The following is a 17,054-nucleotide window of genomic DNA, read 5'->3' as shown; positions in this document are numbered from 1 at the left end:
TTAACAAATCTGGCTTACAGAAATCATTAGATTGCCACTTCCTCACTTAGGTAACCAGTCAAGATTATTGGCTAGTGGATCCAAATTTGTAACATATTTAAGGATAAATTATATAGAGATACGTATTACTGGAATATGCTGAAAAGAAGCGGTGCTTTCTCAAAATAATCTGTTTTGCTAGCTTTGGTCTGGTGTTGGAGTCTGTAGAGGAAGGCAGAGGATACTTAATTTGTTGTGCTGGTGGTTGTTACTGTATCCACTTGTTTATTGCTACGCCTGGATGGGAAGTCAAAGCAGGTTAGGAAATGTTCATACAGTCCCTCCTGGCAGCAGAACTGTGGAGAAAATAGTCTCTGGCTGATGAGTAGTGACAGGTAATTGGGATCTGTAACATCCTCTGTAGTCATATCTGGGAGGGAGTCATCTACACAAGCCCTTATATGTGAAAGAGGCCTATGCACAGAGCCCTACATTTCATTCAATTTGGTGGAATATAGTGTCCTGTGGGTATAAGTTGATTTTAGATATAAGACATTTGTGCCTTGGCAACCTTTATGTACTAAATAATTATTTAAAGGATTGTTGTTCTGGGAGTTAACTAAGATATTTACACTTGTGGAATGATCCATGGAGTTAAGTAGAAAGTGACTGTTCTAAAGTATAGCAAATTACTAATACATTGGGGGGGGAAAAAAACTGGATCAATATAGGTCATATTGTTGTTTAAATCAAGTTCTGATGCTCATTAACCTGCAGCTTAGTTCTAAAGACTTTAAAAAATACACAACTTTGATCTGATTGTATTTTCCTTGAAATCAGTGTTTTATCTTCAACTTTAGCTTACCTAATATAGGTAAGCTGATGCTTAAAGCTTTTGAAAATCTCAATCCAAAACTTAAATTACGTAAATGAGTTGTTTTGTATACATATCTGCATATCATGATGTAGCATGTCCCACAGATTACTTTTTACTGTTAAAACATTTCTTTAGATATTGTTTCGTAACTCTGTGTTAATCATTGAACACTTAAACTACCATGGTGTTTGAGCAGACAGTGCTTTATGCAGCACAGAAGTAAACTTTGGTCATCCATGAATAATCCTGCTTTATTAGAAGTTTAAGTTAACTTTGTTATCTTGAATAAACACAACAGACATTTTTTAGCCAGCTATTGATACTGTAAAAATGCTTCTTTTTATTTATCTTCCTCATTTTCATCCATACATATTTTTAAAATAGTTTTGAACATTTTGAATAGGATTTAGAGTAGTATTTTAAAGCCTTTGAATGATATTTAAAATACCTGTTTGAAAGGGAAAGCTGTGTAAAAATTCTGTTTGTGTGGGCTTAGACAATGTACTTGTTCATGGCAAGAGGACCACTGTAAAGAGGACACCTATACTTTTGATCTGAACTTTTAAACGTATTGCTCTCTTTTTTGATTCTGTCTGTGACTCTGTGGTTGCTTCTAGCTTTGCCAATCTGCAAGATGTTGAGAATTTACTAACCTTGCATTTTCTGCTTCTGTTGTCATCTATTGCAACAGACAACAGCCAAGTGCAGGGAATACTTGTGGAAAACTCCTGTTTTCCAGCAGCCTGAAGACTATAGGATGAGAGAGGAAATAAACTGGTGTGGATGATGCCTTATACATATAGTTACGCACTAGACACGGGTTGATACAGACAGAAGAATATCAAACAGGATCTCATGACTGCATTGTCTTCATTCATTCACCAGACAGCCATTTATGTTGAGCTTTCCCATTACAAATGCTAAGGGTAAGAAGATAAAAATGTTTGGAAGGAACAGGATAGGATATGTTTGACTAAATAACTTTGAGAGAAATGAAAAGCAGAAAGCTACGTAGAGGAAACAAAAACGGAGTAGGACACGAGAAGGAAAAGACAAAGATGAGAGGAAGTTAAACCATAACAGGAAGGAAGTTAGAGGAATAAGGAAAGTCATGAGAAATAGGGCCTTAAGTGGAGAGAAACACAATAAATTACTTTTTGGCTTACTTGAAAAATGGAAAGTGACATAGTTGGCAGTATGAATGAAGTACCTGTGATATGTGGCTGGGGTTTTTTTCTTTTATTTGTAAGTGGTGGGATTTTTAGCCTAGTAGAGCAGTAATTTTTCATGCTGGCTAGTAATCCTCATGCAGTGGATATTGAATACTTTTTTGAATATTGAAATTTTTATCTTTTCAGTGCTGGTCCTAGTTTCAATTGTTCCCTTTTCCTTCAGCTACACTAAAAGAGCACAGTAGGAGCTTCTCCTCATCTACCACTGATTTGCCTGGGTGTAGAGTATCTCAGTCTTTGCTTCGACACCAGACAGACTCTGGGTCTACAAGCCCATCCTCACCAGACTTTACCATTAGCACTTTGTGCAAATCTGGTGTTACAGCAGTGCCATCAGGGACTACCAGTACTTTGTCCTGTGTTTCACGGTCTCAGAATCAGTGGATTTCCTTTGCTGATGAACTTCTTACAATTAGACACACAAGCGCAGACAAGAAGGAACCCCAAATATTGCATTTTAAAACTGAAAATGCCTGCCTTGCCTCTTCTGCTTTGCTTGGGAATTCTTCCAACAGCTGTGCTTCTGAGGATCAAAGTGACCTTTTCAATAATACCCTATGCCATGAACAATTATTCATTGAAGAAACTGGCACTGCTGCTGAAATTTCTTCTGCATCATCTTCAGCACTACTGGACTATAGTTTAGTGTCTTCTTGTGCTCATACAAATAAGGGTATGGCAAGCATGCATTGTGTACTGCTCTTTGCGAATAACTGACTCCAAAAAGCAAGCTTTGGACTCATTTTTCTTTTTGTTATTATTGCTCATCTGATGTTAAAATTAACTCATCTTCTTGCTTAGAATGTACTAAACTGCTTGTTAGCAGCAACTTCCTTGAAAGTTAGGACGATGAAGTAAATATCCACCTTGAAATAAGAAGAAAAATCCAAATTATTCAGTTAAAGGCATTGCTTTGTCTTAACTATGCAGAGTTTTGCTTTTCTAGTAATAGGAATGTATTTTGGGGGGATGTCAGACAGCAGTGAGATCTCAAAGATTAAGTGATTGAATTTGCAAAACCAATTCTATTCCTCAATGGCTTTGTATAGATATTTTCAGATTAAATAAAGTTAAATTAATTGGATTTAAAACTGTTCCTTTTTAACACCCAGTATTTTGAAGCGTGGATGATATCACGGTAATGCTACATACTAAGAGGGCAAAGGAAAAGTGCATTTGGGCAAGTGTGCCATGACTCACTGACTACCTGTGGTACTGCAGCACACTACTCAGTGTTTAGCATGCGTTGTTGTCTTGGGGCATAATAAGAATTTTAAAGGAATGAATGATATTTTAGAAGTTCATTTATTTGGTGACATTTGAGTTTGCAACTCTTAAGATGGAAGTGGTCAGTATTAGCCTAATTTCTTTCTCCCCAAGTCAGTGATGAAACTCCCGTACTTAAACAACAGCAGAATTATGCTGAATGCCTGAGAAAACTCCATACTTAAAAGCTGTATTTTAAGTAACATTCACTGATTTAATTAAAAAAGACCCATCCAGAATCATTTGAGGGAGGTAATAGGATGTGCTGCAACAACATAGTCATATTTTAGGATTTCAGTCTATTTTGAAGTTAATTTTAGATCTGGAGTACTCATTGGATGGCATCTAACATTTATTTTGAAATACAGTTCTATTCGTTCTATTCAGAAAAGTGACTTTGTAGAAGTGGCATCTTTGTACTATTGTCACCATCTCTTAGTTGTTTCTGTTACGTTTAGAAGGACATGGGGGCAATATTTTTTTTTAACTGCTTTTTACTTCTGATAGCTCAGCTAAGAGATAATAAGGAGTTAGTGTGTTTTTACAATCAACAGAGTAATTTATCTGTTACACTGGTGTATACTTATTGAAGTCAGGATTTCAGTGGGCAAAATTTGGTGTGAACAGAGTTATGCAATTGTCAGCCAGGACCAAATATGAATTTCCACTGAATTTTCCATTTGTGGTGAGACATGAAAGACTGTCCTGTATTCTGAATCCATATAGATTATACACAAAAGGAAACTCAGGTAAAACCATATTTTTACATACAAACCTCCAAGAATAGTTGGTATAAAATCATTCGAAAGCAATGAGAAAGCCCATGATGCCATTTTTAGAGTCACTTTTCAAGGTATCACATGGCCCTATTTTAAAAGCATTTATGATTAGTGGTAAATCTTACAAAATTGAGCTTGTAAAATAGGAACTTTTAATAGAAACATAACTTCCAGTTATTCTATTCAAGTGAGTATGTGTTTATGTTCAGTGTGACCTTTCTAATATTTATTTTCTTAAATTTGCTTTCTTTCAGCAAGGCCCACAACTCCTCTTTCTGTAGGCAGCATTGTACCCCCTCCAAGGCCTGCTTCAAGACCAAAGCTGTCTACTGGGAAACTTAGTGGGATTAATGAAATAGTATGTATTGGCTGTTTTTTTAATTCTCTGTTGTAACTTGATTTCAGATATACCATTTTTTTCCACTGTTGCAGTGGAGTTACTTTCCAGCAGTTTTCAAGGAATCACATAAGCAGATTTTCACCATTGTCAGATAGGCATGGAAGTTGTTCATGATAATTATATTACTATAACAAAATAATTCTTAACAGAACTACAAAGGTCCAAAACATAATTTTTGCATCAGCTGAATGTTTTTAATTGAAGAAATCGGTAATTTGATAGTGAAAGGATAGCATGTGTATGAGATTGAAACTCTCAAAATGAAATACTAGCGAAGTTATAAACAAAGCTCCACTGATTTAGGAATATCACCAAAGCTTTGGGGAACGAATGGCATTAAGTAGATCTTTATCAGTCACGTGTTGATACAAGTAGCCCTGCTGTGACTCCTCCATGCCCTTGGTGCTGGTTGGTGGAGAAGGGAGGTGGCAGATTACAGCAGCTGCCCATCGGGATAGTGAGAGGTTGCACGCTGCCTGCATCTCTGCTTAGTCCCTGCAGTGCAGGTCCACCTGCCGATAAGGAATGTGGCAAAGAATGCAAATACCCAGGCAGTGTATCAGACCAAGCCATGCTTAATCTCTTCTGTGAATATTAGGATTCTTTGGGTTTCATTTGACTTACTGACTTCGAAAAATGTTACTGTGGTAAGATCCTCTTACTGTCTTTCAAAGTAGCAAGGTATTTTCACCATATTCTTATTATGGACAAAATTCTGGTCTTATGCTTTGACAAAACTGAAACATTTTTAAACTGGCAAAATCACAAGTACCCCAAAGACAGAGTTTCATCCTTAGCTCTCAGTTGCCTGGATTTAAGTAAGCTCCATGCTATTACACTAATAAATTATTTTTCTCTTTTAATTCCAGTGTGTCTGCACAAAGCAGACAATAAAATATGGGCAGAAGGAGCTGCAAGATGAGACAAGATAGAGGCTTGATCTTTTTTCAAATTAACCTGACTGCTCTGAGTTATTTGAGGAGATAACATGTTTTTTCCTCTTGAGGCTACTGAAACCGAGGCCTCAGAAATCCCCAGATTGGGAGGGTGTGCTCGGCCCCAGCCCTGCTCCTTTTGCAATTGCCTGGGACAGGGAGAGCACCCCAGCCGGGACCACCTGTGCTCATCGGTGGGGAGCCAGGGCAGACATAGCCGTAGGCAGATATACCAATTCCCGTATTGTTTTGCATTTCTGTAAGGTCAGAATAGAGTTCATTTTGAGATTCTTTCTCATTCCAATATAAAATTGTAGTAATTGCTCTTAGACCAAGGAATCTGTTCTTCATGTCATCATAATTAAAGAGAAGAATTTAGCTGGTACTGTTCTGCTATAAAGTATGATTCTGCACAGAGCTACATTCATTTTATACTGTCGTTTTAGAAACTGGCTATTATCTGGATACAAGTGGAAGATTGTCAGTTGTCTTCATTATATATCAACTCCTTTTACAATTCCCAATTTATACAAGTCTGTATAAAAGCCACATACCCAGCAACAAGTGTGATATATCTGAAATAAAATTAAAAAAAAAAAGAAAACAAACAGTTGGCCAGCCAAAATAGATGCTTCAGGGGTTCCAGTACTTTTTAGATAGGTTAATCCCAAAATTATCATTAGTTAGTTTAATACCTTAACAGTTACGTGAATCATAAAACCATCCAGAGATTTAGGATGGAAAAGACTTTTGAAGATCTCTAGGCCAACCTCCTGCTCAAAGAAGGGCCGACTTCAAAATTGCATCAGGAACATGCTGAGTTTTGAAAATCTCCAGAGAGGGAGATCTTACAATCTCTTCAGGCAGCCTGTCCCAGGGTTTAACCACATGGTTACAAGAAGGAATTTTTTCCCTAAGTTCAGCTGAAATTTCTTTTGCTGTAGCTCTTGCATCTCTGAGAAGAGCCTGACTCCGCCTTCTTTGTACCCCCTTTTAGCTAGTAAAAGACTGCTAGTAGATCCCTCCTTAGGCTTCTGTTCTCCAGGCTGAACAAACCCAGGTCCGTCAGCCTGTCCCTCTCTCTCACGTACTCCAGTCCCAACTATTTTAGTTGCCCTCTGCTGGACTCACTTCCAGTTTGTTAGTTGCTCTCCTTTAGCTCTGTAAATCCACATTTGCTGCATACATACGCAGGGCTGTAAGCTTAGGTTCTGCTAGTGTGTTATAGCACAATTATTGACAGGCTGCTATGTAATTAAGTAGATCAGACTTAACTACCCAGGCAAAAAATTAATAATGATTATCTGTGAAATAATGGAATTGATTCCAATAGAAAATGTGGGTTCTCTGTTTTACACTAAAAACTAGGGTAGATAAAGCATTAAAGGAACTATGTTGAGAAACACTATGAAATCGATTGGGGCATGAAATGAAGAACTCTTCTATTTACCATTCTTTAAAACTTCTTTAAAACCAGTTTTCACTTCTTTAAAACCAGTTTGTGTAATACTCTTGTAATCTGTTTTATTCAGCCTAGGCCATTCAGCCCTCCATTGACCTCTAACTCAAGTCCACCTCCTGCAGCTCCCTTGGCACGTGCAGAGAGCATTTCCTCAATATCCTCTTCTGCTTCCCTCAGTGCAGCAAACACGCCTACAGTTGGTAAGTTAAATTAACCATTTTAACTCATTTTAGAAATAGCATAATTCTGCCACTAAGTTCCACCCAGTATTAGGAAAACCATTCATTGGAGTTAGTTGTTCCAATATGTGAATCCAGTCTAGGTAGTTCAAGCATCCTTTGCAATACCTGCTTCTAAATGACACTGAGAGACAGGACAGTGGATTTAATTAGATTAGACCATAGATCCAATTATGGCATGTTCTTTAAGGAAATATTTTTCAAAATTAATATTCCATGAATTCTTATTTAGTATGCTCTTATATCCATTCATCAAGCACAATGTGTTATCATGTATTTGTTCAGAAGATGTTATTGTATATGTGCAGAAATATTTTGGGATACTGATAAATTTGAATGAATATAAATGTTCACAAAATTGAGGTTTTTTATGTTCTTTTTATTTTGTTTGTTATCCTGTAATTGCAGCTTCGAAAAAAATGAAACTAATGCATCTTTTTCTTCAAGTTAGTGAAGTATATAAGCTAAACACGGATGTTTAGTAAAAGCAAAACAAACAACCAAACAAAAAAGATGAAGATGAAAAGCAAATTAGTCTTCATGTGTTGCCACTAATTTCAGAAGGTTTTCTCATGTTTTTAAAGGAAAGTCCTTCAGTTTTGGTATTTGGTTACAACAAATGAAAAGAAGACTTATTAGGGCGTTTTGGGGAGGTTTTTTTAAAGACATTTTAACTTGTTTCTTTAGCAGAATCGAAGTATTTCATTCCTGAATACTATTACCACTTTAGTCCCAAGTTAAATCAGATTCTTGAGTTAACACTCAGTTATCTGTGAATGTTACTGATGCCAAGGATTCCTCACCCAGGCTCAGCAGCTCAGGAGAGCATCTGTACAGCTTCTAGTGGGATTCTGCACTGAAAGCAGTGCAGCTGTTTCCACCCTATGCAGGACCAAAGCTAGTCTGCCCAGCCTTAGCTGCTACAGTTCAGTAGCCACCAGTTTCGCAAATGCTGAGAAGCATCACAGAAAGATAACTGATATTTTGGTTGCCAAAGTCCATCCAGGCTCACAACCTCAGGCCTCAGCGCAGGTGCCAAGGAACCAAAAATTGGTGGCAGCAACATCAATAGCCCCAGCTCTGTGTGTGTGTGTTGTTGGAGACAGTGACAGAGTGAAATCGTGAGGTGAGGGAAGAGGTAAGGAGGTGTGTGCTGACACCGAGGTTTGTTATGGTTATTAACCTGGCCTAGCAAAAACAAACGGCCAGTTCCATCTGCACTGACTGTATGAATTAAATAGTACTGGAGAGCTGGGAAGGAGAGTGCAGACGGCTGAATGACTTTCGGGCATGAGGATATACCCTGCACTACTGTCTGTATTCTTTTGACTTTTGCACAATCCAGTGTTTCCCTTACTCTATTTGTTCTGACTAATAATCTTTTTCCAAGCAAACTTTAAGGCATGCATAATTGAATGTTTCTTTTATGCTTTGTTTTAATTTGCAAGGTATTTTTATATATATTGATTTTTTAACATCTATTTTTGCTTGAAATATTCTTTTTTCTTGCAATGTTTTGTTTCATTTAAATGTAATAGAGGATGATCTTTTGATTGGGAATCTTCCAACAATTGAAAAGCTTTGTGAGACACCACCAGGTATTGTACTCAAAGCAGATTTACATGTTAACTAATCATCCTAATATACTACACCTAAAAAAATTGTATTTCTTTTGAAACAAGTTTCTCCAGCTATTTCTGGTATCTGGCTCGACTTGAAAGCTCGACTACTTAACAAGTTATAGGTTGCTGAAATCACCAAAACTTGATATAACCACTTTCATATAATGTAATCTTCTATTTATCCTCCCGCCCCCAATAAGCTGAAACTTGGTCTTGCTTCTTTGTTTTGTCATTACTACTTTCTTTCAAGTAAAGTGACTATATTTTTACTTTGACAATCCTTATTCTCAAAGACAAGTAGGTAAAAATGTTTTTATATTTACATATAATACAAATCTTGGAAGATACATATAATAAAGGTAATCTTTTTTTAAAATAAATTTTATTTTGGCCGTTTAGCCACTATTAAAATTGTCTGAATCTTTGTTCCTAAACTGAACTAAAACCATTTGATCAGGTTTATTTATTTGCCCTTTTTATGACCAATGATGCAGCCTTTTCTTCTGCAGTTTGGCAACCTCTTTGAGTGTGTCAGTGCAACTATTTGCATGGTTGTGTCACCAGCTCTTAGTCAGCACAGCTCAGGGGGTGTTAATGGTGGTTGGTGCTCAGGCAGGTGGCAGGGCATCAAAGCCAGCTTTGCTGTCACTGCCAAAGATGCTAGAACTCAAGGTGCTTGAGCTGGGCTGCAGCCTGAGATGCAGCGAGGCCGCCTTCACGCAGCTCTGTGACGTCCCATCCCTCTGAGAGCTCGCAGCAGGCGTGGAAGGCTCTGAAGCTGGATATCGCTGCATTGCATTGTATTTTCAGCAGCAAGGCAACAAAACGATGACTTCCAGAGTTAGGTTAAGCAGTTATGTTTGTTTCAATTTATTGTTTTTTAGTAGAACTCATAGATTTTTATGAATCAAAGGGTGACGAACAGTGGGGGCAGAGCAAATAAGAAAGAAGCTATCTCATTTGTAGTCCCTCAAATACATCTCAGAGAAATGTATATACATATATATATATATATATTTGCTTTGGTGTTCTCAAAAAAGAGAGTGTTATTCCTAATAAATTTCACTCTTCAGTCAAGAAATCAGTATTTGTCTTTTACCAGTAGGTATATAATTTATATATTTGCATTACTCTGCACGATTTTCAAATATCAATATAAAAATATATGCAAAGTCATTGTAAGTAAAAGATTTAAAAAATAATTTATACATCTGTAAACAATCTGGCATAATACAGGGTAATCACTCCTATCTGCTCTGCAATTGTTTGTTGTTCCTTAGTAAATTGGGGGGAAAAGGACAGTAAAACACCCCGGCAACCATAGTGCCCCATCCATTGAGTGCATATTTTGGCTTTGGTGGAGAATACTTCTGGAGTTCAGTATTTCACCAAACAGACTTTCTGGTTGTTGTTAAATCATTGTTTTATTGCACATTTGCTTTTTGAAATCATGATTTCTGGATTCCTGAGACTGTTGAGAATCACAGCTTTTATTGGTAGTTTTCAGGGAGAGAAGGAAAACTTTGGAAACATGACCTATGTATTGTCTGAAAGAATAAATAAAAACAACCTACTGGTCATATTGAAAAAATAAATAAATCAGTGTTTTGTAGCCAGCATTATAATGTTTCGTTCATCTAAGAATTTTTGGTTTTGAACACTTGTGACTAGAGTATTGCTCTTGATCTAAGGAGGCCTAAGTGTTGCACTATGATTTTTTTTTTTTTTCATGGTGCTGAGAAGTATTCTGAACATTTTGCTACTTTAAGCAAGAAGTCATGATGGAGAGTGAGGTATGAGGTAGCAGAATTAAACCAATTCCTGTCTTTTACTCTCTTGTTGTTAGTACTTCTTTCACTTATCTCTGAATTTAAGGTCTAATATGAGATAGATGTTTTTCTGTGAAGAACAAGGTCCCGACTTCCTTTTTGCTTCTGAAAGAGCTCAGAAGGCCACAGCCACTGTTTTAGAGTAAATAGGATTAGTTTGCCATGAGCAATATTATACGGAAGCATTTTGTTTCTACTTTATGGTGTGAAAGAAAAATTTCTCATTTTGCTCATGAAACGAGAAAGATTGTGCCTCCTTTGTGATAGAAAATATTATGTGATACAGGCCATTTCAGCAGTGATACGAAAAATTAGTAAGATGCTCTCCACTACGCTGCTGCACTAATAAAAAGACGGAACTTCCAGTATTGTCTTTTATATTCAGTACACATACAGAAAACTGATGAAAAGTAAAAGCCCATGACAACTGGTTTTGTCAATTGTACACATGCATTCCAAAAAGCCTTAGCATGAGATCTAAGTTGATTTTTATAGCTATGCATTGGAACTGTGTTGTTTTGGCACAGGCATCTGTGAAGGCTTCTCCAACAATTTCTGCTTGGGAATTGTAATCTTTGTTGGCTGAAATAGTTAAAAGAATGTTCAACAGTTCACTTACATGGGGTAATATTAATGTATTTGCATTTAAGTTCATGCATACTGTAAGTGAATTCTTTGCATTTCTGTGACCATTTTATCATACATTTTTCCATACAAGAAGCATACAGTAGGGATTTTTTTAAAAGTATTCTAGTCAATGTCTAATTTCCTTTGGATCTGTTGACTTCACTTTCATTAGCAGCCATTTTAATGCAGTGTTCCTCTGTCTCATATGTATTTCCTTGTGTCTGTCCATTTACATAATGTTATACTGGTAGTCCTGTTTTCTTAGGCTGCTAAGCAGTGTTTTGATGGTGTGATTGTACTGTACTATGTTCATGTTTTTCTACACACTTTTCAAGTAATACTTCAGAAGCTACTGTGACCTTGATGGTGGTAACCTCTTGTGAAAATTACAGATGTGGTCAACCGTTCTGAAATCTATTGCTAAGCTTTTTGAAAATTAAAACTATACACTGTATGTATTCTAGGTGTTTCACGTGGTCCCAGCCCTGTCAGCCTTGGAAACCAGGACACCTTGCCTGTTGCAGTAGCCCTTACTGAATCTGTTAACGCCTACTTTAAAGGAGCAGATCCCACAAAGTTAGTTAAATAGTGAATTGTTTTGAACGTAATAAGTTACAATAAGAAAACACACTGGGTTTACTTTTAATATTTTGGCAGAAAATGTATATACATTAGAAGGGGGATTCAAAGGGGTCTTTTTCCCTGGTGTAAGTGACAACAGTGGCTTATTGCTCTGTATTGGTCTGCATCCCGCTAGGAGTTCATATATCCCTGCTTTACAAAAATGTGTTCAATGAGAGCACTGAAAATGGGAAGGGGTTTTATCATAGTCAGATAGGTGCTACATGTAAATTTGGGCAGCTAAAAGCACCTCATTCCGTCTGTCACATCCCTTGCTATGCTACTTAGGCCTTGCCTAAGCATAGTTGTGCCATGTTTTCAAAGCCTGAAAAATACCTACCAAGACTACTGTATGCTTAACCAGCTAAACTTTTTTCTTTACTTATTTCATCTGATTTCCAAGTTCAAATTGATAGTACATTGTCACAGTGCCACATTACTCTCATTTGAAATTGATTTTCTGTTTTTAATTCAGTTCATCAGATTGTGAAAGTACAGTGATTGCTTTAAAATTAGTATTAAAACTAGGCAGTTAATGAGTTGCAATGAAACTGATGTTTTCATTCTCTTCTAGATGTATTGTGAAGATTACTGGTGATATGACAGTATCATTCCCAAGTGGGATTATTAAAGTCTTCACCAGCAATCCATCTCCAGCTGTGCTCTGCTTCAGGGTAAAAAACACAAGCAAACTAGAGCAGATTCTTCCAAATGCACAACTTGTATACAGGTTTTGTATTTTTTTTAATATAATAGTAAATTACACGATTTGTAAAATGTGAGTTGTATATGTAAATCAGAATTCTCTACAGTCTTGTTGATTTGCTTATACATAATTTAATTCCTGAATTAATCTTGTTCAGGTCAGTTCTCTCTACTGCCACCATTAAAAATTCAGTGATTACTGGACTTGAAACTTGTGCTGAGTATAACAGGAGCCATAAAAAATAGTTTGTAAATGTAGCTGTGTTTTTACATGCATTTTATAAATTATTTCTTTATAGTAGTAACAATGCTAAGATTAAATGATGGAACAGTAGCCTTAAATGGAAAACAAGTAGTAGGAGCTACACCTAATCTCATTTGTCACTTACTAGTGTATTTTTAAGCTGTATCATTTCTATAGTAGATCTGATCCATTACATAACTGTACCTCAGGTGTGTAGCAGCATGCTTGGGAGAATCCTTAAGAAAAAAGGCTGCTGATTGAGTAGGATAATTGTTGAAATCACAGCACTTGGAGGTGTTTAAAAAAAAAAAAAAATTATAAAAGTTGTAAATATTTAGCAGAGATCTGTTTCAGCTGAGCAGTTTCATTTACTGGAGAAATTATTTAAAAATTAGTTAAATGCTTTTAGATGCTACATTTTTTAAATTACTAAAATAAAGACAGAATCAAACCACAGGCATCCATTCTTTTGTATTTAATTTCATTTTGAAATTAAATAGTATGAATTTCATTCATACTTAATGTAATCAATGATTCAAACAAAATTAAATTGTTTTTTGACATGACAGTTTATAACTGAAACGTTAGCAGAGCTGTATCTGACAGAGTGAATTATACTGAAAAAGTATATTTTGCAAAAAGTGAAAATGTCTAGTATTTTTGTGTGAGTGCTGTAACACTTCACCTCTCATTAGAAAGGATGCATGTCATGGATATTTACGAAGTTAAACCTGTATGGTAATAATTTGACTTTTCATCATATACTGCAAAGGGTATCATTTGCTTGGTGTTTATAGAAATTTAAGTTTTTAATAAGAGTGATATTTGTGGTGATGTCAGAATTTCTGGTTTGAATTGCGCTTGGTCGTGGAGCAGCAGAAAGATTTTACTACTGGTTTCATTTATTTAAATTGTGGAAGTCCTCTGTAGTGATAAGTAAGTGTTTATCTATATATTTTACTGAAAATGGAAATTTCATGAATCACAACAGTGTACTGAGAACCAAATTCTAAGTAAATTGGACAGACTACCGGTACACAAGTCACTGTTCTAAGACATTCAACCCACTGCGGTCATATTTACTGTGTTCCAGGTGCTCATTGTCAGCTCTCACTCTGCAGGCACACTCTGCACTCCTCCTCAGGGATGGATGCAGTTCCTCACTGGATCCACAGACATTAAGTGATTTGAATCTTGGTTTTGAATCAGTTTTCTTAAAAGCTTCATCCTTATTCAAAATAAACCTGATGCAAACAGAGATGAAAATATTCTTGATCTGCTGAACACCATGCTCCAGTAGCTCACACACTACCAAAGAATTTTGCTTCTGCAGTCATGTGCACTCTTACCTGCATATAGAAGTGATACAATAAATTGTTAAGATTGAATTGCAACTATAGGTATCTGAGAAACAATTGTTTATAATAATTTGAAAATCACTTTTAATTGAAAATACTTTGAAAGCTTACATTTTCTACAAATATATGAAAATACAGTAACACATACAGCACCAATCTTAATTCAGTGCATTAGTAAAGCTATGTCATAACCAAAGCTAATTATGATTTTAGGATTTATTGCAAATTGGATAACATTCCTTTTCAAATACCACTTTCATCCCCGCCTCCCACACATCCTCACGGCACCTAATTGCATTAAAATTCAGTTTTATTAAATGTAAAATCCAAATTCAGCATTAACTCCATTTTGTGATGCAGATCATCAGTAGAGGAAACTCACTGCTTCACAACCTGGAAGGAAAATTTTTACCAGACACGACAAGCAGTTATTTGTCTTAATATTTAGGAAGGTACAGTTATGTGTTATAAAGCATTAGAACAAATTCTTGCTTGAAATAGTGAAAACGGGGAAAGATCTAATCTTAATTTTTAGACATCCAAAATAATAAAACTTATTGTTGCCTTCTGACTCCTACCTTTCTTTTTCTTTCTAGTGATCAGTCACAAAGTGACTCCAGTACTAAGGATTTTTGGATGAACATGCAAGCTATAACTGTCTACCTCAAGAAATTATCAGAGCAGAATCCATCTGCATCCTATTACAATGTGGATGTTTTAAAGTATCAGGTAAACACTTTCTTCCCTTTGGAATTTTTTAAGGAACTCTGACAGATTTGATATCTACACAGAAATTAAAAGAATTGTTCTTTGCCTGCTAGCACGCAGATGAACTGTCATCCCTCATCTAGACCAGTTCTCTGTGTGTCACTGTTTACAATAGGCATAGGCTCTGCCCAGGCTTAGTGCATTCCTACTATGCTTCAAGTCATTCCCTTCGGTTCATGACCTGTTTCAGCTTGCTCCCACTTCACTCCAATTCATGCGTGTAAACTTCAAACACTGCTTCTCTAGGTATTTTCCTTGAATTTAGGGGGTTTGGTGGCAGGTTGTTTGAGTTTGTAGTTGTACTGTCTTTGATTTTCTAATTGCATGAGTTTTGGATGCTGTAACTGATGAATTGTAATATATGAGAACATATGACGTTCTCACCTCTCACAATATAATGGAACATCTCACCCTGGAAACCATTTACAGGCACACGAAAGACAAGAAGGTCATGAGGAGTAGTCAGCATGCATTCACCAAGGGAAGGTCATGTTTGACCAACTTGATAAAATTCTATGATGAAATGACTGGCCAGGTGGATGAGGGGAGAGCAGTGGATATTGTCTACTTAGACTTCAGGAAGGCTTTTGACATTGTCTCCTATAGCATCCTCATAGAGAACTGGTGAAGTACAGGCTGGATGAGCAGACACTGAGGTGGATTGAAAACTGACTGAACAGCCAGGCCCAGAGGATGATGGTCAGTGGCATGAAGTCTAGTTGGAGGCCAGTAACTAGCAGTATACCCCAGGGGTCAGTACTGAGTTTAGTGTCTTGTTTAACATCTTCATTAATGATCTGGATGGTGGGGCAGAGTGTACCCTCAGCAAGTTTGCTGATGACACTGAACTGGGAGGGACCAGTTCTGCCCTCCAGAGGGACCTCGACAGGCTGGAGAAATGCGCTGACAGGAACCTCATGAAGTTCAACAGGGGAAGTGCACCCGGGGAGGAGCAACCCCATGATATATGCTGGGAGCCACCCAGCTGGAAATCAGCTTGGCAGAAAAGGACCTGGAGGTTCTGGGGGACACCATGTTGAACATGAGCCAACAACGTGCCCTTGCTGCAAAGGGAGCAAATGGTCTCCTGGGCTGCATTAGGCAAAGCATTGCTAGTAGGTCAAGGGAGGTGATCCTTTCCCTCTACTCAGCACTGCTGTCGCCACACCTGGAGTACTGTGTCCAGTTCTGGGTTGTCCGTTGCAAGAGAAACATGGACGTACCGGAGAAAGTCCAGCAAAGGGCCACAAAGATGATGAAGGGTCTGGAGCATCTCTCCCATGAGGAAAGACTGAGAGGGCGGGGACTGTTCAGCCTGGAGAAGAGAAGGCTCGGGGGGATCTCATCAATGTATGTAAGTCCCTGAAGGGAGGGTACATAGAAGACAGAGCCAGGCTCTTTCCAGTGGTGCCCAGTGACAGGACCAGAGGCAATGGGCACAAACTGAAACATGGGAGGTTCCCTTTAAATATCAGGAAACACTTTTTTCCTGTGAGGGTGACTGAGCACTGGCACAGGTTGCTCAGAGGAGTGGTAGTCTCTCCATCCTTGGAGATATTCAAAAGCCATCTGGACATGATCCTGGACAACTGGCTCGAGGTGCCTCTGCTTGAGCAGGGGAGTTGGACCAGCTGACCTCCAGAGGTCCCTTCCAACCTCAACTATTCGGTGAATCTGTGAGAAGATTGTTCTGCCTGTCAATTAAAAATCTTCATGAAAATTCAAGAGACAGACTCACCTCAAAGGGAGAACAGGGATTTGCTAGGCCTGTATTGAAATGGTTGAACATCTGAGACAAGTGTCTACATCCAAAACCAAAAGAACCTGTCAGTCCAGCTATTGTAGTTTCCACATCCTCCCAATACAGTTTAAAATCTTGGCATACTGAATCTATAAAACGCATTTAGGTACACAGAATTCCTGAGAAAGATGGAAGGAACAAAACATTTCTTTGGATTGCAGAAATGAGTACTGTGGAAGAATATCTATTTAAGATATTTAGTGTTGGGGAAAAATGAGGCATTGGCATGCGGAAGCCCTAGCAGATAGAAAAGGTTCTGGGCTGCCAATGAAAGGCAAGAGGGGGCACCAGGATACAAAAGGTTCCTCAA

At 37.5% G+C, this 17,054-nt stretch overlaps 1 protein-coding gene across 1 annotated transcript in view; it reads left to right on the top strand.

Moving 5' to 3' along the window:
- FCHO2 (FCH domain only 2) overlaps positions 1-17,054 on the top strand; it is a gene marked incomplete at its 5' end in the record, with an annotated part of 43,503 nt that overhangs the window by 20,069 nt on the left and 6,380 nt on the right. Inside the window, 5 exons of the mRNA XM_009582375.1 lie at positions 4,388-4,491; positions 7,001-7,130; positions 11,712-11,823; positions 12,443-12,598; positions 14,772-14,904. Of these exons, the coding sequence (XP_009580670.1) occupies positions 4,388-4,491; positions 7,001-7,130; positions 11,712-11,823; positions 12,443-12,598; positions 14,772-14,904 (635 nt within the window). The remainder of the gene's footprint in view (positions 1-4,387; positions 4,492-7,000; positions 7,131-11,711; positions 11,824-12,442; positions 12,599-14,771; positions 14,905-17,054) is intronic.

Source organism: Fulmarus glacialis, unplaced genomic scaffold (assembly GCF_000690835.1).
Source record: "Fulmarus glacialis isolate BGI_N327 unplaced genomic scaffold, ASM69083v1 scaffold11397, whole genome shotgun sequence".
NCBI lineage: Eukaryota > Metazoa > Chordata > Aves > Procellariiformes > Procellariidae > Fulmarus > Fulmarus glacialis.
This window is presented reverse-complemented; position numbering and strand designations above follow the sequence as displayed.